Raw genomic sequence first — 21,987 nt, 5'->3', positions numbered from 1 at the left:
GCATCATCAGCATTGTGCAGGCCATGCAAAAGGGAATGATGTAGAAAAGATACAATCCAGAGAAGTTATTATGATTTTTAGAAGAGAGAGGGAGAATTAAAAGTTTTACTGTTAGTTTAAATTATAATTTTGATTCACATATTTTTTATCTTGCATAATTAAAATAATTGTAAGCAAGGAAAAAACAGAACATTGCTGATGCTTACATAGATCCACAATGAAAAGGAAGAATTCTGATTGCTTAGTATGCTAATATGTTGACTTGGTAATATCTAAAAAACTTGGCTGTGGAGGCAGTTTTAATTCCATTTTTATTTTCCATTTGATGTTTGTGACCACAATCACTTGGTACTCTAGTCATGCTCTTTTACATAGCATTTGCATTTTTGATATTATTGCAACAGCAAGCAAGACAGCGAAGTTACATCCTAGCAGGGTAGAGAGCGAAGCTGAAGTGTGTAGTTATGCGATATGTAAGCACATAAAGAGAAAGGTTTTTGTTTGAGTTTAAAGAGTTTACTGTTAGTTAAAATTGTAATTTTGATTCTCATATTTTTTATCTTACACAAACACACATATATATGTATTCTAGCTGGTTGTATATTTATGGATCTGTAAGCAATTACATGTAGTTAAAAGTGTGGATCGTATATTCAAATTCTGATATGTATTCATGTATAGATAGAATAAAAAGTAAGAAATTTAGAACCCATTTTACGCAAGGATCCAAAAGAAGTGAAATTTAATACCAATAAATTTCAAAATACCTTACAGATATGCAAAATAAGATTTAAAGAAATATGAAACTAAAACCTAAAAATTATAAAAACCTGAAAAAATATACCAAAACCAAAATATATATATATTATCAAGAGGATAATGATGTTATCTTCTTTTATTTTTTTTTACATATTTTTTCTGATTTTGGTGTATTTCAGGTTTTTATCATTTTGGGGTTTTAGTTTTATATTTCTTTAATTCTTATTTTGATATTTTGAAATTTTTTGGTATTAAATTTTACTTCTTTTGGGTACTTGTGTAAAGTTGGTTCTAAATTTTTTACTTTTTATCTATACTGATCAATTTTCAGCAGCGTATTGCATGGAAATACTTGGAATAATTATGTTTTTAAATTTTAAAAAAATGTGATGCAAGAACACACGAAAACTACGGGACATATTTTGATTTGATGTTGTCTATTGACTTATATTTTAACTTGATGACAGAGCAAAAGACACACTGAAACATAGGCGCTGCGTCGCGGTTTTCGAGATAAAGGAACTTAGCAGTTTTGCGCCGTGTAGCAGTCAAATGGTTAAGAATCACTGTAAAACTTTGAAAAGCAAAATGTAGAAAATTTACTAAATTGAACTCTTAATTGGCAGCAAAACCCAAAAGATGGCACTACAAGTTTTGTTCCCCTCGTCCAGTAGGAGAGAGAAATTGGTGACTTACCTTCAACAGTTCATTTTCCTGCTAACTGGCATGCTTTTTATTCGAATTCCACCTATGATTATTCTGTGATTGTGTCAAACGACTTGTGTATTTTTGTTATCTATGTATATGTGCAAAACTAATATATTTTCTAATCTAGTTAAAGTAGTGGATGTAAAAATATGTAGATTTATATTCTTTGTCCTTATGTTAACGTACATCTGTACAGAATTGTGCCTTAACAATCTGTACTATGGTAAGACAATATAACATGTACAAAACATTAAAGAAATTCAAGTATTTTGGCTGTACTGATTAAAATTTGGCAATCTGTTAAACATAGACACGACCTGACACTAAACAAGATTTCTTGTTGATAAATTAATTAATAGTTTTGGAAATGCCTGCTAGAAAAAAAGTATATTTAATACAATCTTTGCTGGTGTATTTTAATTATTGTAATTATGTTATGCTTCATTTTTATTATTGAAATATTAATGGTAATTTGGATCTTGTACAAAAAAAAAAATAAAATTTTATTACAGTTCCTCCTAAAATTTATGATGATTTGAATACTGACTATATTGCCCATTTAAACAAGCCACTGATAATTCATTGTGAGGCAGAGGGTAATCCAAAACCGGTTATAACATGGATGAAGAATGGTGTTTTCCTGGAGCCATTTGCAGATCCAAATCTTCATTTCCTTAAAGAAGACTCTGCCCTTTTAATTCGCTTAGCAAGAATAGAAGACTCAGGAAAATACACTTGTGTTGCATCGAGTTCAGCTGGGCAAGATGAAAGGAATTTTGACATTCGTGTGTATAGTAAGTTTTCTTTCTGCATTACTTTTACACTTCTGCAGTCAGTATTTTTGTTTTCATTCTAGTTATATAAGGTTTTTATGCAAAATGATTAACTTGTATTTCTAGAATTACCTGAAAAGCTCAGTGGTTTATATATATATATATATATATATAAATATAATTTTGAGTTCTAAACTTTAATAGCATTAAAGTACTGTATTTCCTGGAATTAGTCATAAATCATAGTAAAATTATTTAAAAAATATCTGTAGATGGGGAAATAAATATGCAGCTGTTCTTTTAAATAAATTACTAATTACTTTTGAAGATTTTGCTACAAATTCATCAATAATATTAATTTGTCATTATACATTTAATATAATATGACATAATTTACATAGTGTTATTATCTTCCACAGAAACAACTTGAATTTCTGTTATTCAGGTAATAAATGATTAAAGGCATAATGCTGTAATATTTTGCTGTTATGTAAAAATTTGTTTATAACAGAATTTTTTGAAGAATGGTAAAAATATTTAAACATAACTTACTTGTTATGCCAAGTGTTATGAAATATTAGAGCTTCGAAGCTAAAATTTGATATTATTTAATAAAATTTGATATAATAGTATGTGCATAATAAATATATGTGTCTGGTAATCAGTAAGTCATGCACATCAAAATTTTAAAAACTTTGAAAATTCCAGAGTGTATGTTAATGGCAAATTGTTTCAATGGATGAGGCCACAGTGCTATTATAAATAATATAGCATTTGAAATATGATTTGCACTTTATCCTGTTAATTTTGAAAGGAATTTCTTTGGTTGAAAAAGGAAATGAGCTTTTCCCAAAAGGAACAGTTTTTTAGAATTTAGCGTTACTTTGCAGTGCATTTTTACAAAAAAAAAGTTGTTGAAATGATTAAATGTGACCTTTTGAAATGTTCGTGAATCTAACAAGGCAACATTTTTCTGCTTAGCAACCTAATTTTGATGCAAAAGAAGCATTCACCATAAGAAACAGTTTGTGCACTTCCACATAATAAACAGCTTGCGGTGCCATTTTTTTCATATTCTTTTTTGGTGACTGTAATATTTTTATTCCTATTTTATTCCTTATTTATTAAATTTCATGTGCATGACTTCTTAATTACTTAGCATGTGTGTGTATGTATATATAGAGAGAGCAAACATACGGATTCGTAATGGATTGAATGCATACAGAACTGATGTAAATGTTATAGAATTTATTTTCCCAAATGAAACAGTTTACAGTTCTGGAACTTTCCATAAAAATACTCATGCAGCTCTTTCCAGTATCACAGAGTACAATTAGTTACACTTCAAACTGCAAAGAATGTTAAATACTGCGAAGTGCTTCTAAAAGACGAAGCTCACAAGGAGATCTCTCAATACTCCGAACTCGATGCTGAACTAAACAGCTGAATTGATGCTCTCTCAGCTTATATAGTTTTGCTTCCGCTGTTTGAAAAATCTCTAGTACCTTCCACTTCTCGAGACTGCTGGAAGGCACATACAGTTCAAGTTACGTGTAAGGGTGGGTACAGTTGCAGTTACACACAGGGGGATCAATTATAGTTATTCAATTACAGTTTTACAGGACCTACCAAATTTGGTAACAAAAATTATTTACCAAAACTATGCCAGCTTGGCGTTATCTTGCCAGTTCAGTGCAATAGTCATTTACCTCGGTGATAAATAGACTTGCCCCTTATTTTTTCAATAGAACTTCACTCTTTAGATTTTTCATGTTACATTATACAAAAGACAATAAAATCTCGCATGTAATTTTGCTAAAATAATTTATATATATATATGCAAAATTCGTAACTATAGTATCTATCTATCTATCTATATATGTGTGAGCATTGTTTCGAGGTAACTGAAGGAAGTCTTATTCTCAGAGAGTTTTGGAAAGGCCGCTTTCACATCATTGCCTGCCTCAAGATGATCGACAGTGCATGGGTGAGGAGTCACCAAAAGAACCTGCATTTTCTCATGGGAGAAGCTTTGGCCAGACAGCTTTGTTGAATATGGCAACAAAGTGTTTGACCAAATGAATATAGAGTATCTCTGACCAAAATTATGGTACTAGAGGTAGATAGCAATGACAGCGATGAGCTAGTTAAAGAATATAGCCAGGAGGTGAATACTGAAGAACATATGAAAATGCTTTTAATGTCACAACAAGAAACTCTGAAGTAGATTTTGTTGGGAGGAACAAATTTGTAGGGAGCAGCAAAGAAACAATCTTTCCGTAAAGGGAGATGTTGAAAGCATTGGAAACTGTTGCGTCATGATTTGAGAAGCATCAACCTATAAGGTAGTAGCAATATGTACTAGAAATTTATTTAACAATAACACTGTGTCTCATTTTTGCCAAATTTTAAGCATAAGCAAAAACAAATGCCTTTAGGCAGGTTTCTTATAAAAAAAGGATGTATGCTTAAAAATTTGGAGTAATAAATTACATTATTACAAATATGTTTGAGTATTGTTTTTCAGAATGGAATGCATCAGGAATAACCAACCTGTATTTACTACGCTTAAAAGCATTTATAGACAAAGCATTCAGGGGCATTTAAAGTAATTTCCTGTTGAAATATTGAATTTTTAATTTGAATGTTGGAATCAAAATTAAAAGTAGTAATTGCTTAAATAATGCAGTTTTCAGAGTATTTGAGTCATTTTTCTTTTTTACAATCTTCTATTTATTAACTAGTAAAATCAACTTTGTTAATATTAATTTCAAATGACATATTTTTGTACATTCTTGGGAAAAAAAAAAAAAAAAAAAAAAGCTTTTAATTTATAATTTAAAATGCACAGCTTTTCTTTTGTAATTAATGCTAAACAAAATTTAAATTTTTAATTAAGTATTAAACTTGGTGTGTACCCATCTTCCATTCATTATTAAGAGTGCTGAAATATCATGTTTATTATTTTAAGCTCCAGTATCTATTGATAAGGAAAATCTAAAGCATGATTTGCTGACTGTGGTTAACCAAACAATTATATTACAATGCCCTGCATTTGGAATACCATCTCCTGCTATATCATGGTTAAAGGATGGTGAAGTTCTACATTCAAGTGTAGATTCAAAGCACCAAATTTTAGAAGGTATTTTTCATTTTTAATTCTACTAAAAGCATTTCAAAGTAAAAATTATGTTCTTTTATCTGTCACATTTACTTTTCTAATTTTGTCTTTTCACAGGTGGAAAAGTTCTCAAAGTAAATTTTGCAAAACAAAGTGATGAAGGAAAATATTCTTGCATTGCATTTAATGACGCTGGCACCGATACTGCAGAGTTTATTGTTGATGTAATGAGTATGTATAAATTTTCTTTAGGTTCTTAAAATCACTTTTAAGTTCTTATGTTTGTTAAAAAAAAAGAAACAAGTTTTAGGTACAGATGTAACACTGTCGTATCCTGGAGCTGTATCCCCCAAGATTTACCATTATTTCTGTATATAAGTCAGCTTATCTGTAATAATCAGGTGAGTTGACTTACCTGCTGTACTTAAGTGCATATTTCCTCTGTAGCATGAATTTTAGAGATATTTATCACTTAATATTCCTGTAAAAGCTCAGAAATGATAATGTACACTGTGCAAAAAAAAGGGGGTGATGGTTCTATATCTCCCGTCCTACTGGGCCAATTGACAAAAGTCAGATTGCGTTTCTCATGTCTCAAAAGCACGACATAGGATATATATTAGATTTATATATACCACTGTCCTAATATATACCAATTTGTTTTCATATTTCGATTCTACAACTCAAATTATGCCTAGGTATTAAGTTTTATAAAATTTGGTGTGAAATTTATGAAAAAATTCAAAAATATATCATGGCGAAATTTTTTTAGTTTGGCCAAGAATAATTCACTTGTTCAACTTCTTAATATATGGCAACCAATTTTCCTCTTTCTTCCATTATGCCGGAGCAGAAAAAAAGACACCTCCTTCCTACCTTATTACATTGTGTATGAGTGGGGAAAAAGTCACATCCTTTCTACTTCCAAATAATTTTATCAAAGTGTTTAAACCACATCTGATGTTTTATCGCTTTCAACAAATATGCCAAATTTCAAAATGTGCCAATATTTAAATTCACATATATCTTTGGAAATTTTGGATAAAAAATTGTATTTTTTTGCATGTATGCTTAGAAATATATGTACTTTAAGATAACGATAAAAATTTTGTAGATTATAATTCAAAATGTTTTTGGAAAAATTTATAAAAATTATTTAAAGATACAAATTTTAAAATAAATCATAAAAAATGGGTGAATTTTATTTGGAAGAAACCTGAATTTCAAAATGCGAAAGGAAGAATCAAATAAGCTTAGTAAAAAAAAAAGAGATTAATAAATATACTCCAAACTCAATTAACTTTACACTTGGTAGTTTGGCATACTTTGATTCATAGAATTGAAATATGGAAAAAAAGTTGTTATTTCAGAAAAAGTCCAATTTTGTGTCAAAATACCTATATTAGAACAATGCTATATATAAATCTAATACATATCCTAAGTCGTGCTTTCAAGACATGAAAAACGTATGTTGAATTTCGTCAATCAGCCCAGTAGAACGGAAGATATAGGACTGCCCCTCTCTTTTTCTTTTTTTTTCTTCGCAGTGTACATACCCTTCCTATAATTTGGATACGTGTCTCGTAAAAAAGCATCGCATGTGCTTTGCTTGATCAAAAATCTGCTATGATTTTCGCTACAAATGCCATATGCTGTGCTTCAAAATGTTAGACTTTCTTGAGAAAGAAGCTTAATTTTTTATAAATCATGTATTATCTCACACATTTTCCTCCCTACCATTTTAGTGTCAGTTCTGAAATTTTTTTAAATATTTACAGAATTTTCGCCTTCTTCAGTGCATTTAGAGAAGGAGCTATCCTGAATTTTAGAATAGATTCATCCGTGTAGTAATTGTTTTTTGTTTTACTAGCAAAGGCAAATTTTCACAAACTACCTGAGAATGCCTCTTACTCTTCTGAATATTAAATTTTAGCCCAGCATAATGCAAGAAGCAGTCGGTCACAGAAAAGCAAATACGAACTGACATTCAGTCTACAATTTTGCTGAGTCTTCTTCACATTCACCTTCTGTAATTATTTATGTATGATTTTGAAGATTAAGACAATAGTACAGAGGTTGTTTGCCAATTTTTAGAGGATTTTGCTTTGCTATATATATATATATATATATATATATATATATATATATAAAAATTGTCTGCTTAAAATTATTTCTTTAATTGCAACTCTATTTTTTAAAGTATGAATTATCATCTGCTACTTAAAAGCTTGTTTTCATGCAAAATGGCACTTTTAAAGAAACAATGGATGGAATGCAATGTTTGTGCTCTTTCTGAAGAAAATTATTCTTATCTAATTCTTAAAAAATGTCGTGAAAGCCATGTTTTCTATATCTAAAGCTACGATAGGTAATATTGTCAACAAGAAAGGAAAAAAACATCAAAGTTTGGCTTCAAGTGGAAAAATTGTTTCAACTACATATCGAAGGAAAAAATGGAATGTTTTGAATGTTGGAAATATAAGATCTTTAACGTTAAAAAAAAATTCGCCAAGTCAAAGGACAGTTGAAAAATAATTGAAAGACTCAGTGTCGATTGTAAACAAAGTGATTAATGCTGATTTGAATCTTAAAAAGGTGAAAAAACAATGTGCATCTTGTTTCTGCATGACATATCACCAAATGTAGAATGTGTTGTAGAATTCTTTATGAGAAACGTTTATCCAGACAAAAATGGGAAATTGTTGTTACAGTAGATGAATCTTGGGTGTATTTAAATGACCGCAATAAAAAGAGATCTATTTATTATCATCAAAGAGGAGAGGGAAAAATCTTAAAACATGATTCGGTACTATTCTGTTTTGAGGGCCGTAAAAAAGTTGTAGCGAAAATGTATGCGCAAAAGCGCCAAATCTAGAGTACGCGCTGATTTCAGATTGCGTAAGTTTATATAGTTGTATATTTCATAAGACGCCGTTGAAATACTAGTTTAATTTTTAAATACTTTTTTTATTTTAAATCCTTTTTTTAATATCCTATGGATTTAACAATTGCCCATGACGAAAAGTCGGCAGTAGAATTTTGGGTAAAGTGCAGAATCATCCACTGCTTGATGCGTTTTTAAGAATTGCACATACTTGGTACCCATGTGCACATCGACCTATTTTTACTTGAAAAAGAATTCTAGAATTGCACAAAAATGGCACTGTGCACACCCTTGACATTATCTGTGTACACAATCAACCTATTTTCACTTAAAAAGTAAAAGAAAATTGACAAAAATCCAATTGTTTTTACCCTTGTAAAAAGCGGCGAACAAATAAGTGAGCGATTCTGCACTTTTCCGAGAATATTTTCAAAGAAAAGGCATCATTCATTATAGAAAATTACATTTGAACAACCAACGAGATGAAATTATGCGTTAGTGATAAGTCGGTAGCGAAATAGCAATGCAGGCATCCATTCAGTTATGTTTAGCAATTTTTATATAAATTATAATAATGATCTGAAATAGTTATTTACTTTTATGCTTCCATTCACTCATGTTTAGCCTTTTTCATATAAAGTAGAATTATGAAAAAGTATTATATGAAATTAACCTTTCATCTAAATTAAAACATCAATCTTAGATAGTTATTTACTATTATACTTCCTTTCTTGCCGCAATTATTTTTGGCAGCATTGGCATCAACAAAAGTTTGGCGATTTTTTACAGCCCTCGAAACTGAATAGTATCCATGATTCAAAGAATCTAAAGAAAATTTTTGAAAGGAATGTATGATTGCTGCTTGTTTTTCATATAATGGTAAATTAAAAATAAATAGAGTGGATAAAGATCTTAAGATCAACTCTACATATTACCAGGAACTTATTTTATACCAACTTTCAAATGAGAAATACCTTCTCGTCATCCACAGTGCCGTCACTCAGCAGAGTTGCAGGAAGACAAAGCAAGCATCCACATGTCAAAATCCACTTTTAATTTCCTGCAAAGGGGAAAGAAAAAGGGTATCAAATCCATACCCTTCACTCACATTCCTTCTAAATCTCCTAATGTGTTACCCATGGATTTTTGCACTTTTAAAAAGCAGATTGTCCAAACTTTGACCTAAAGCTTTCATTGGACTTTGGAAAACTATTCAAGAGGAATGGGATAAAATGCCTTTTCCGATTCTACAAAAGGTTTTATTGTCTTGGAAATTATGAGGTAGAAAGATAGTGAAGAATATTATCACTTGGAACATTTATTATTTAACAGGTGGTGGTTATCAATTAGAACATTTAAAACACAAAACATTTAGGTAAAATATTTCTGTAAATACAATGAAAACAGTCTAAAAAATGGCAAAATCCAAGGGAAGTAAAAATTAAAATATTTTATTAACTATTGTAATGTTAATATTACTATGTATTCTTATTGGAACATAGATTTCTTTCAAAAAATAATATTGTGAAGATTACCTGTAATTTAGCCATGATTTTTTCATTTGCTATGTGCTTACTGTAACTACATCCTTCAGAAATTAAATTATTTGCATGGTTTTTCCCTATTGATTTTTGAATGATAAGAGTAGCAAAAAAGGAAGGAAGAATATAGTATTTTAATATTAGTGAGCAGTTATTTGAGTCAGCAGTTTTAGTTACCGAGGGATATGAGATGATTATTAGACAGAGCATATATGAAAATTCATTTTAAATTGCCAATGTACTTTTTTTTTTTTTTTTTTTTTTTTTTTTTTTCCCATTTGATGGTTATAACTTTATTTTTGAAGGAAAAACTTGAAAAGGATAGATCAGTGTAAATCAATAAGAACTATTTATTTTTAATCTCTTTACCAGTGTTCTTCACATCTGAATAAAACCCTTCCATCTCCAGCCTAAATCTGGAGTTCCAGTAGAAAGCAAAAAGAAAAGTTCCTATTCTCTTGAGATGCATTTTTGATGGGCATAAAGAAATTTACTTCTTATATCTAATGAAATTTTGCATTGGTAAAAAGCATAGTGTGAAAACCATTTCAGTGTTGATACTGATACAAGGATCAATGTTGACAGTCTAAGTGATTTTAATATATTAAAATTCTGAAAAAGTTTGAATTGTGTTTAAAAATGGGTCCAAGATTCTATTAGTATTGCTTTGTGATTCATAAATAAACTAACATCATATTTGCATGCAATTTTTTCTGCTTATGTATCTTGATGATACAACTTTCTTTATATCTATACTGCATAATTGTATTAATCAAGTAAATGATCCTTCTTAAATTTCTTGATAAACTAATTTATGACTTATTTGAAAGGAATTTAAATCATAGTTTTTAGAAATGCTTTACTGACTGAAATATCTAACTTTTTTTGCTGATTTCATGCATCACATCCTATTTTCAGTACTATTTTCCTCAGAATTATTGCATGTGACTCCTCAGTTGCAGTTTTGTTAACCATGATTTAAAAAAAGAGAGAGAGAGAGAGAAAGGAAAAGAAAGTTTGAAATAGTTCTGTTAATGTAAAATAATTTATATTAAATATAAATGAAAGTAAAACTGTAGTGATAGATGTACAAATGTCATTCTTCTTGCTTTAATAGCATGTGCAATATTTAATCGAAATTAGTCTTGTCCCATTTTTTAAATACAAAGTCTGAGATCTGGAGTTACTTTTGGACTATGCTGATTCTGGATTTCAAAAATTTCCGAATTTTAGGTCATCAGTTTAGTAACATGACAGATAGAAACTAAAAAATTGGAAATATGAAATAATTATTTATGAAAGGATGAAGTATTTATGACCTCAAGAGAATCAAAATTTACTGAAAAAAACTCAGCATTTATTTGTTTGTTTTATTAAACCAGGAATTTTTAACCAGGATGGTATCCTTCCCTGTGGAGATTTCATAATTTCATAAATTTCATAGTTTATGGGAGTATGGTCAGCCTTTTACTTAGCTGTTAAATATTTCATTTTAATTTTTTATTATAAAAACTACTTTTATTTAAGTTTTGGTATTTATCGACAAAATCTACATTTTTTTGTTATTGAATTTATAAAACATGTTAAAAAAATCATCTCAATCTAGATAAATGTAAGTATTAGTTTTTCTGATTTTCAAGGGGGGGATGATCTTTGAGCAGTGGTGAAAGATGTGCGTTGGGCAAGAAAAGTTGTGAACACTTGCATTAAACTTTTCTTTCTCAGTGTAAGGGTTTAAGCTGTATATGTTATCGATATTACTTAATATGCCACCCAGATGGTATAGTGATTAGGGAAGCCAACTGCGATACTAAACGGCCCGGGTTCGAATCTCGGAGAAGGCATGGATGTAAAATTAAAATTGTCTATCCCTTCATAGGAGGTAACGCTAGCTGCCTATTAGGTACCTCCACAACTAAATGGCCTTCACTTCTGGCCTTAGTAGTGGCCAATGCTATTATAGGCAAGTGCCCGCCATTGGAAAAAAAAACTGTCCATATTTAGCTGCCAGCTACTGGTCACTAATGATTAGGAAATTCCTTTTACATACTCAGTAAATAAGCCTCTGGCTCCTAAAAAATAATGACTTTTGATAAAACATCAATAGTTCAGTTTATTTTGCAAACAGAAGCTTTCACGTCCCAAAATAAGAAAAGGCAAGAACAGAGAAGAAGCAATGCCCATTGTAACAAACTCTGTGAATCCTATTCACAGTCCCCTAAGGAATTCTATTTGGGGAGTGCAAGTAATTTAACCTGGTGAGATGTTCACAAAAAATGCCCTTGCTCTTTTTTAACTCTAGTCGGGAGAATGCTTACAATAAGAACTAAAAATAATATTTATCTGCCAAAAATAAATTTCCTTTACGCTAGTCAACAAACAATTTCAGTTAAAGTTAGACTTTAAAACACAATTTTAATTGCCACACAGCACCATAAAATCTATAGCTGGTCATAAATTATACCAAGGATTTTAAAAAATATCTGCAGACATGTTCTCTTGAGATCTTGCAGTGCTCTAGAGAGCACATCATATGTTGAGATATTTAAAAAATCCCTGAATAGTCTTGCCAATGTTCAGAAAAACTAGTACAGTACAAAGTCCGTAATCCGGACTCGTCGGTACTTTGGCGATTCCAGATCTGCATTCCAATGTATGCAGCACTTTGATATCCATTAGCTTAATAATGGATGTAGAGTTTTCTGGAAAGGATAAGATGAAGATGTTATTTTTTAATGAAACTTCAAGTGAAGCCTGAGCTAAACTGTTGTTTATAACCATTCATCATCCAGTAAAGAAATTTATTTCAAATGTTGTCAAACCTCAGGTGATAAGGATTTTTAAATCTATAATTTATTTATATTTATGTCATCCATGCTGTTTGATTTGAATGACAGATAAGTAGAAAATCTTTACTCCTTGAAATGCCCTAGCCCATATAGTCCCCCCACCCCCAGTTACTAAAAGTTTATACAATCAAAAGTCGTTAATTCGGACACCCATAATCCGGAATGATCTATAATCCGGACCTCAAAGCAACAAACTTTCTGCGCGACGCATGCGCGTAAGACCTTTACGGCTGCGAATATGCATGTGCGCAAAATACGTTCACGCATGCGCGTTTAATGTATAACGGACGGTATAAGCTAAGCTAAAATTATCTAATTCAGTTAATGTTGCAGATTGCGTTGTTCCTTAATCTTCGAATTGGATTTGGCTTATTATTTTTTGCAGACTGTTAGAGCAATTTTATAAAAGTAAGCTTCAACTTTCGATTATGTCAAATAGAATTTCTGTAATATATTTACTAATATGTAAAGGATCTACAAAGCGAAAGTATGTTTCAAAGGCTATTAAACAAAAAGTGGAATTGCTGCAAAAAATGGATAAAGGCATATCCTTTGTTTATCTAAACTTTAACGTTTATTTATCTTTAATGCTGCAGCGAACTATGAATTGGAAGTTGATCTGTCAGCACTATCCTAATCTTTAGGGCAGATGTTTTTTATTTTATTTGGCTTATAATTCCTTACTAAATGTAGTATTTCATCTCGATGTACTCCGTCTTTGATATGATTTAAATCAAATTCCTCGTCATTATAATTCGCTTCCGATAGCGAAGAAAGTGACAGAAGTTATTGAAAACGAAAAAATTTCGATTGACAAATTAGTCGATTAAGACACAATAACACGCCGAATAAATACTAATTCAGAAGACAAACAACAAAAATCAGCGTTAGATTCACAAAATTTCACAGGACTAGTTTCGATGGTTTTACCGAACCACCATCTTCAGCTGCAAAACCGCAAATGAACAAGATAGGAAAAAATGATTAGATAAGATAAGAAAGCCTGGACAAGAATAAGCAAGTGGCGCCATCTGTTGGTGAAACCAGAACTAAAACATAATTTCTTTAAAGGCCGAAGGCAAATTTGGATTGGAATTAGGATCGTTAACTAGAACAGAAAGATTTTTATGAATGTGAAATGCCTCTAGAAAATCCAGTTCTCCAATGGAAGATGTTTTTTGAATAATTTTGGCAGCAGAAAAATTGAAAGTGTGATTTTCGGACCAACAATGTTGCGCAACAGAAGACTTCTGTGTTTCCTTTTTTCTAACATATGCCTCATGTTCCTTGACGCGAAATTTTAAGGCTCTCTTAGTTTGGCCAATGTAAATTAAACCACACTGGCAAGGAATCCTATAAATACCCCAGGAATTCATATCCGGAATGGGGTCCTTAAGTATGGAACTCGGAATTTTATTGATGGGGGAATAAACAACCCGAAAGTTAAATTTCTGCAAAATATGTGCAACCATCATCTTACCAGATTATATGCTCTTCCCAATCATCTTACCAGAATCATCTTACCAGACCCAAACCAATCATCTTACCAGATTATATGCTCTTCCCAAAATTCATAAAAGTGGTATTCCTTTCCGCCCTATTGTATCAAATTTAGGTACTGCCTCGTATCTCTTAGCTAAATATTTGGTTTCTAGGTTTTCCACTCTCTTAGACAATAACATTTACACCATAAAAAATTCAATAGAGTTTGTAAAAAAGGTTAAAAACATTTCTCCTAGTAATTTACTCATGGTTTCTTTTGATGTAAAATCATTATTCACCAATGTCCCGGTGGAGGGTGCATTAAGATGTCTAGAAACCAGACTTCACGAATTTCATTTCTCTTGCATCGAAATTGATGAGCTAATTTCTCTCACTCAACTCTGTTTGAAACAAACACATTTTGTTTTCCAAAATAAATATTACAAGCAAACTGAGGGATTAGCCATGGGAAGCCCCCTCAGTCCCATCCTGGCTGATATCTACATGCATTATTATGAATCAAAATTGTTTGAAACTTTAAACTTCCCGGCATGGTTCCGCTACGTAGACGATACTTTTACCCTGTTTGAAGGTAATAAAGATGATTTAAATAGAGTTCTTTCAACAATGAATTCTATTGATCCTGCTATTCAGTTCACTTTTGAACTTGAGACTTGCAATTCTCTTCCGTTTCTCAACATTCTGGTCACACGTAACACATCCAACTTCAGTACTACAGTTTACCGTAAACCTTCATCGGTTTGCCTTCCACCACACTTTAAATCATGTCATCCGACTAAACAAAAGTTAGCTTCATTTTATTCCTATGTTTTCCGTGCTCTTCAAGTTTGCTCCTCCAAACTAGCCCTTGATGAAGAACTAAATTATTTAAAAGCAATAGCTATCGACAGGGGCTTTTCACCCAACATTATTAATCAAGCAGTTAAAAAATTCTCATCTCAACACACTAAAAGGCACACTCTTGTTTTAGGAGATTATAAAAATCCTGTTGTCATTCCCTTCTTTCCATCAATTAGCTATAAAGTTGCACATATTTTGCAGAAATTTAACTTTCGGGTTGTTTATTCCCCCATCAATAAAATTCCGAGTTCCATACTTAAGGACCCCATTCCGGATATGAATTCCTGGGGTATTTATAGGATTCCTTGCCAGTGTGGTTTAATTTACATTGGCCAAACTAAGAGAGCCTTAAAATTTCGCGTCAAGGAACATGAGGCATATGTTAGAAAAAAGGAAATACAGAAGTCTTCTGTTGCGCAACATTGTTGGTCCGAAAATCACACTTTCAATTTTTTCTGCTGCCAAAATTATTCAAAAAACATCTTCCATTGGAGAACTGGATTTTCTAGAGGCATTTCACATTCATAAAAATCTTTCTGTTCTAGTTAACGATCCTAATTCCAATCCGAATTTGCCTTCGGCCTTTAAAGAAATTATGTTTTAGTTCTGGTTTCACCAACAGATGGCGCCACTTGCTTATTCTTGTCCAGGCTTTCTTATCTTATCTAATCATTTTTTCCTATCTTGTTCATTTGCGGTTTTGCAGCTGAAGATGGTGGTTCGGTAAAACCATCGAAACTAGTCCTGTGAAATTTTGTGAATCTAACGCTGATTTTTGTTGTTTGTCTTCTGAATTAGTAAATTAGTCGATATTCTCGACACAGCAATTATAGGACTTGAACAGCGGAACTTTGTAACTCAACAAGAAATTATGTCTGTTTATAGAATTAAAGAGAATGTATTATCACATAAAAAATTGAAGCAAAACAACTTACATTGAAAGAAATGTTTAATAAAATAAACAAATAAATATTAAGCTCTTTTTTTTTTTTTTTTTTTTTTTTTTGTAAATTTTGATACCCTTTAGATCATAACTGTACTTTATTTCATTAATTACGGTTTCATATTTTTAATTTTATAATTTCTGCATGCCATCTTACCAGACTTAAACTGATGATCTATAATCCGGAATCGCCGAAGTCCCGACGAGTCCGGATTAACGACTTTTGACTGTATTTGTATGTTGCTGCATCATTTTGACCTACAAAATTTGGTAGTCTCACTTTGGAATTTTTTTTTTTTTTTTTCTGCTGGGGTTGCTAAGATCATTCAGTCTACTTATTGCCAGAAAAGACCAGTTTTGTCAGCATTATAAATTTGTTTTGCTGATAACTTTTATTATCAATTAACTTGACAAATTCATGCAGATTGTACAACTGGCTGTGTATTAGCTTCAGTGTTTTCACCTTTAATTTTTAACTACCTTATACCTTGGGAAGTTTGAAATTTGTTTATCTAGTCTTTTGAATGTACAAACTCAGTTTCTCAGTCCATTTTCTCATAAAATATTCTGGTTTGAGCCATTATCAATAGCATGTTCTCTCTGTGAGGCTGTCTGACACATTCAATCACCATACTGTGATACTCATCACTTTTAGGATATGAATGGTTTTTCTGTTGTTCATTTGTTGTTGTTGTTGACTAATTCCCACTTGTCTGACCTATAGTCAGCCCAAGGCCACGAAAATCCTTGTAGCAAGGAGTGCAAGTTTTATGCCTGTCTTTGGCACCAGATTTGAGCACCTTCAGGCCCGGATTTACGTATAAGCTACACAAGCTACAGCTTAGGGCCCAAAAAAAATTAAAATATAGTATAAATAGTATTAAAATGTATTATAACAGACTTATAAAGAGCCCCATGTCTCAAACATCTTAGGGCCTTATCAAGTCTAAATCTGGCTCTAAGCACCTTACAGGTAACAGTGCAATTTAGCTCAGTTCCACCCCCAATTTTGATTTGAAGCACTCTGGGGGAATGGTCCGAGGGTCTCCCACCCCTCTTCCCTACACCACCAACCTCTCAAGAGGACTTTTGGCTCATCCCGTATTTAGGGTGCGAGAGGACTTTTGGCTCGTCGCATATTTAGGATGTCCCCATGCTGCACAGACACTAGGCATTTGCAGACATCCATGCCTTTTCCAGAATTCAAATCCGGGCCCTTAGGCACAGCAGTCAGCTATACCTGTTGGGCGGCTGTTATTTGTTACAATTAGGGCATCTGAATTCACTGAAAAAATATTAAAAGTTCTCGTATTATATTCCATACATAGTTTGAAACAAATAATATCCTCTATCCATAGTGTGCAGTAGTTCCGCTTTTGCTTGACTGGCATCAAAATATACTTTCATGACATTTGCCACAGTATGATTCCATGGCCAGTGGGTATTTGAAAGTGACATGTTTTGGTACCACCTGTTTGTCACCTGATGTGACAGCACACCTGTTTAGTCTTGAGTATTATATTCTTTATTCCTAGACTTTGTTAGGGAGGAAAGAAATACTGGTTGTCCAGAGGTACAGATACTAGATCATTCAAGATACTGTACATCCAGTATCTGGATTTTATACTGTATTTACAAGCGTAAGTTATTTCTTGTTATTCTGTATACACTTTAATTATTTCAACCTATATGTAGTTTACGAGGCCCCCCAGCGGCCGAGCGGTAAAGTTGCTGAACACTTTTGAACTCTGTGAGGTTCGAATTCCACGAGCGGACTTGCTGCATGAGTGTTTTCATGGTTTTCCCCATGAAGCCCATGTGTAATGTGTACACGAGCCAGTTTCCCTTAGATAGTCATCCACAAAGACATCCCTTTGCTGTAATTAAATAAGCTAAACCAAAACCATCTAGTTTACCATGAAAATGCATTTTTACATCTGTTTTTCATCATATAAATATTAACTTAATTGATTTCTTTCTTTACAGTTCCACCACAGATGAGCCCATTGATGAGCCAACAAGAACTGAAAGCTCATGAAGGAGAAAGTATAATTTTAACATGCCCCCTTATTGATTCCAATTATACACATACAATCACATGGGAAAAGAATGGAAGAAAATTTAACACTGGTAGTACTCATCCACATATAGAATTTTCTCCTGATAACAAAAAAATTAGAATTATGAAATCTCAAGCACAAGATACTGGTATTTACACTTGTGTAGTTAGTAATTCTGCTGGTACCACGGAATATGAAATGAATGTTTTAGTCCTTGGTAAGCATTTTAAAAATCTTATGTATTGTAACAAGTTTCTGTTTGAGTTTTCATTCTTAAAAAATTCTGTCTAATCTTTTCTTTTCCTTGTATATATAAAAAAATATTTGTTAATATCATGTTTAATGTATTTAATTATTTAGCAGATTGACTTTTGAAAAGTATTACAACTAAGTTGGTTTTTTTAAAAAAAAAAAAAAAAAAAAAAAAAAAAAAAAAAAAACTTAAATCAGAAAAACTAAACTTACTTGGGTTCACACTGATATCGAAAAAACAAAACTTGCTTGGTTTCATACTGAATTAAAGAATATAATTACTGAATTCTTATAGAATTGTTTACATTTGAAACTGATATAATCAGTAAGAACGCATGATTAATAACTGAAATATTCTGTGAAAGAAAATGTTTTGACTAAGGATAGTTATAAACATAATGAGCAAAGAACATCAAGACACACAAAATGCCAAATTGCAAGTGAGATTTCATGTATTTAATTTGGAGGCTTATTTTTTTTGAAAGACTAATTATTCAAATGAATTAAGAATGCTACTAAAACCGCAAATTGGCAGCTGTGCAGAAAGTTTAAAATGTTCCAAGAGAGGAATTGTGATAAATAAATGATGTGGCACATCATCATGCAAACAAAAACCATTGCATTGCAGATATACTGTCGGTCATCCAGTGCATCATTTGGTAACTGATTATCGATTCACTATTCTATCCAAGCTCATAATCTCTCATTGTTCTAATCAAGCTCAACTTTGACAAAAATCCATTTATTTTATTTATCTATCAACAATATGTAATTGATTAAAAAAATAGGGATTTTTTTCTGAAGAATCCTCTTTTTCTATGTATTTCTTTTGAGGGTTCTCATTCCATTGATTTGATTGTTGTTTGAAACCAACAGCATAAAACAATGTGTAGTGTTTGTAGAAACATGTGGCAATTCTAGACATGGAAACTATTCAGTTGAATTGGAATCGGTCATTCGTATTGAACATTAATTTCAATACCAGTTATTATCTCAGCCTACTTGACAATCCATGGGATAATGCCTTGATTAGGTGTGGTCTTTCAAATGATAGTTTCATATACTTTATGCATACCATAGAAAGGATTGATACAAAGCATCTTAAATCCCCAAATCATCCAATTTCAATTTTATATAATATTAATAACTTGCGATAGGAAAAAAACCCTTTTTTTTAATAAGCAGTGTCATGTTCGCTATGTGCAGTCTGAATAGGTAATACAAATAAAAATATACATCTGCTATTTATTTTTTGTATCTTTTTCGGCGTGTAACAATCTGTCATTATTACTCTTTTCTGTGACTCTGTCATTATTACTAATCTGTTATACAGTACAAAGTCCGAAATCCGGAGTCGTCGGAACTTCGGCAATCCGGATTTGGGATTTTTCCGGATATTAGATCATCAGTTTAAATCTAGCGAGATGGCATGTAAAAATTATTAAATTAAAAATATGAAATAGTGAAGTATTTATGATCTAAACAGTGTCAAAATTTACAAAAATAAAAAGCTAATATTTATTTGTTTACCTTATTAAACATTGCTTTCAATGTAAGTTGTTTGAGATGCCTCATTTTTTGTGCTAATACTTTCTCTTTAATTCTGTAGACAGACATAATCTCTTGCTTAGTTACATGGTTGAAGTCCTGTACCTGCTGTTTCGAGAATTCCGACTAACTTGTCAATCAAAATCTTTTTGTTTTCAGTAACCTCTCTGTCACTTTCATCACTATCGGTATTGGTATTTTCTGGATTTGGAACCATACTACAGATTTCGCCATTCATTAATTGATTGATGATGAGATTTTATATCATCTTTATTTTATATTCTCCACATTTCTTTACAAAATCCATTAATTGGGAAATTTCACATTTGTTGTTTTGCGATATCTGAAAAACCTTTAGAATTAGTGGCTACCGTCATCAAATTTAGCTATCCTTCACTATATATATTTGGCTATGCATCATGAGCTTGGCGACTAATGACAAGTTGTTCTATTAAATTTTATCTCACTTCTATCGCGCACTGAGACAATTAGGTCTGAAATGTAGTGGTTTAGTTATTTATTATACTTATGTCTATTTCTTATGCATGCTTAAGGCTTATCAGAGTTCTGAATAAATTCCCACATATACTTAAGCCTTGTTGATGGCTGGTGCTAGATATCTTACCGCCTGATGCAGTTTCTCTGGCTCCTAAATTCTGCGGCCACACAAGCCTTGGCGCTGGTTCTGTGTTTACATGAATAGCAAATCAGTTATTCTTAATTAAAAAGCCCTAAATGTAATCTTTGGGTCTATGAGTATCATCAACAAAATCTATTTTTAGCATATGGAAAGAAAGTTTTGGTAAATTTTTCCTCTTCAACATTTTTTAGCGCATTTAACTTAAATCTGTAATCATTGCCAAGTATAATGTCAGCTTAAAAGGTTATCATACTCCTTTATTATTCAATTACTAACATAAAAAATAGTTTAGGCATTGCTACATGAGTCATTACTCAAGATGTCATGTTTTGATAAACATGCGGTGATGAAAGGAAAGTATAATAAATAATGATTCGCCAGGTTGGCGTCAGATCAACAATGTATCTGTGTGGAATGTTTCGATGTGTGCAAAGCAGATATGCAGCAATTACTGTCCTACAAATTTATGCTAAAATGATTGTTTCTTCAACAATATAACAAGGTATTTTATTTAGTTTCGAAGTGAAATTAAGAATCAGGACTTACCAGATGTTTTATTATGTGCAAAGAGGGGAATCAAATGTGCATGCTTAAAGCCTACAAGAAAATGTTATTGGTGGTTTTGAGGTCCGGATTTTAAATCATTCCGGATCATGGACGTTCGGATTTCGGACTTTATTACTCTTTTTCTAAGAATTATAAAAAGGTAACAATATACAGTACAAAGTCCGTAATACAGATGTCCATTATCCGGAATGATCTATAATCCGGACCTCAAAGCCACAAGGCCCACCAGCGGCCGAGCGGTAAAGTCGCTGAACACTGGTAGTTCGGTCCAAGGTAGTCGAATCCTGCAAACGGGCTGGCTGCGTGGGTGTTTTCGTGGTTTTCCCCATGTGTAACGTGTATACGAGCCAGTTTCCCTTAGAAAGTCTTTCATGAAGGCATCCCTCCCCTTAGGTAGATAGCCCTAGTGTGCTTTTGCCGTAATTAAATACACCACCAAAGCCACAAACTTTACTCATGCGCGTGTTGAAAGAAATGTTTAGTGAAGTAAACAAATAAATATTAGCTTTTTTTTGTAACATTTGATACCCTTTAGATCATAATTGCTTTTTATTTCATAAATAACGGTTTCATATTTTTAGTAATCTAATTTCTGCATACCATCTTACCAGATTTAAATTGATTATCCGAATCGGTATCGCCGAAGTCCCGACGAGTCTGGATTATGGACTTTGTACGGTAGTAATGATTCATTAGAGCTGTAGTTCTTGATTAGCCTATGTATTTGTGTCTGTAATATAATTTACCTTTACTTGAGTGGAGAACAGAGATCGAAACTGTGTAATCTAAAACTTACTTCTATACATACTGTAAATTAAAAATTTCATTAATTGGCATAGTACTGTTGGACATTGTTGCAGACATTCATAGGTCCATTCATCTTATTCATGAGTGGGGAATGCCCACTAAAGGGAAATTCTCTATGTGCAGACAAATTTCTCTTACACCTGGAACTGCTCTAAATGCAGCAGCTTAGGTAGCATAAATAATTAGGTATAA

The 21,987-nt window shown here is 32.0% G+C and overlaps 1 protein-coding gene across 5 annotated transcripts in view; it reads left to right on the top strand.

Annotated features, from left to right (window-relative positions):
* The window catches only part of LOC118195450 (hemicentin-1-like), a 331,768-nt gene that overhangs the window by 187,487 nt on the left and 122,294 nt on the right, over positions 1–21,987 (top strand). For all 5 annotated transcript variants that reach the window (XM_085827451.1, XM_085827448.1, XM_085827449.1 and 2 more), the window contains exons 39-42: positions 1,980–2,261; positions 5,212–5,382; positions 5,479–5,592; positions 17,908–18,198. In XM_085827451.1, coding sequence (XP_085683577.1) covers positions 1,980–2,261; positions 5,212–5,382; positions 5,479–5,592; positions 17,908–18,198 — 858 coding nt within the window. The remainder of the gene's footprint in view (positions 1–1,979; positions 2,262–5,211; positions 5,383–5,478; positions 5,593–17,907; positions 18,199–21,987) is intronic.

The sequence above is a fragment of the Stegodyphus dumicola genome, chromosome 12 (genome assembly GCF_044657685.1).
Source record: "Stegodyphus dumicola isolate Sdum_Otavi_A_Nest chromosome 12, ASM4465768v1".
Taxonomy (NCBI): Eukaryota; Metazoa; Arthropoda; class Arachnida; order Araneae; family Eresidae; genus Stegodyphus; species Stegodyphus dumicola.
This window is presented reverse-complemented; position numbering and strand designations above follow the sequence as displayed.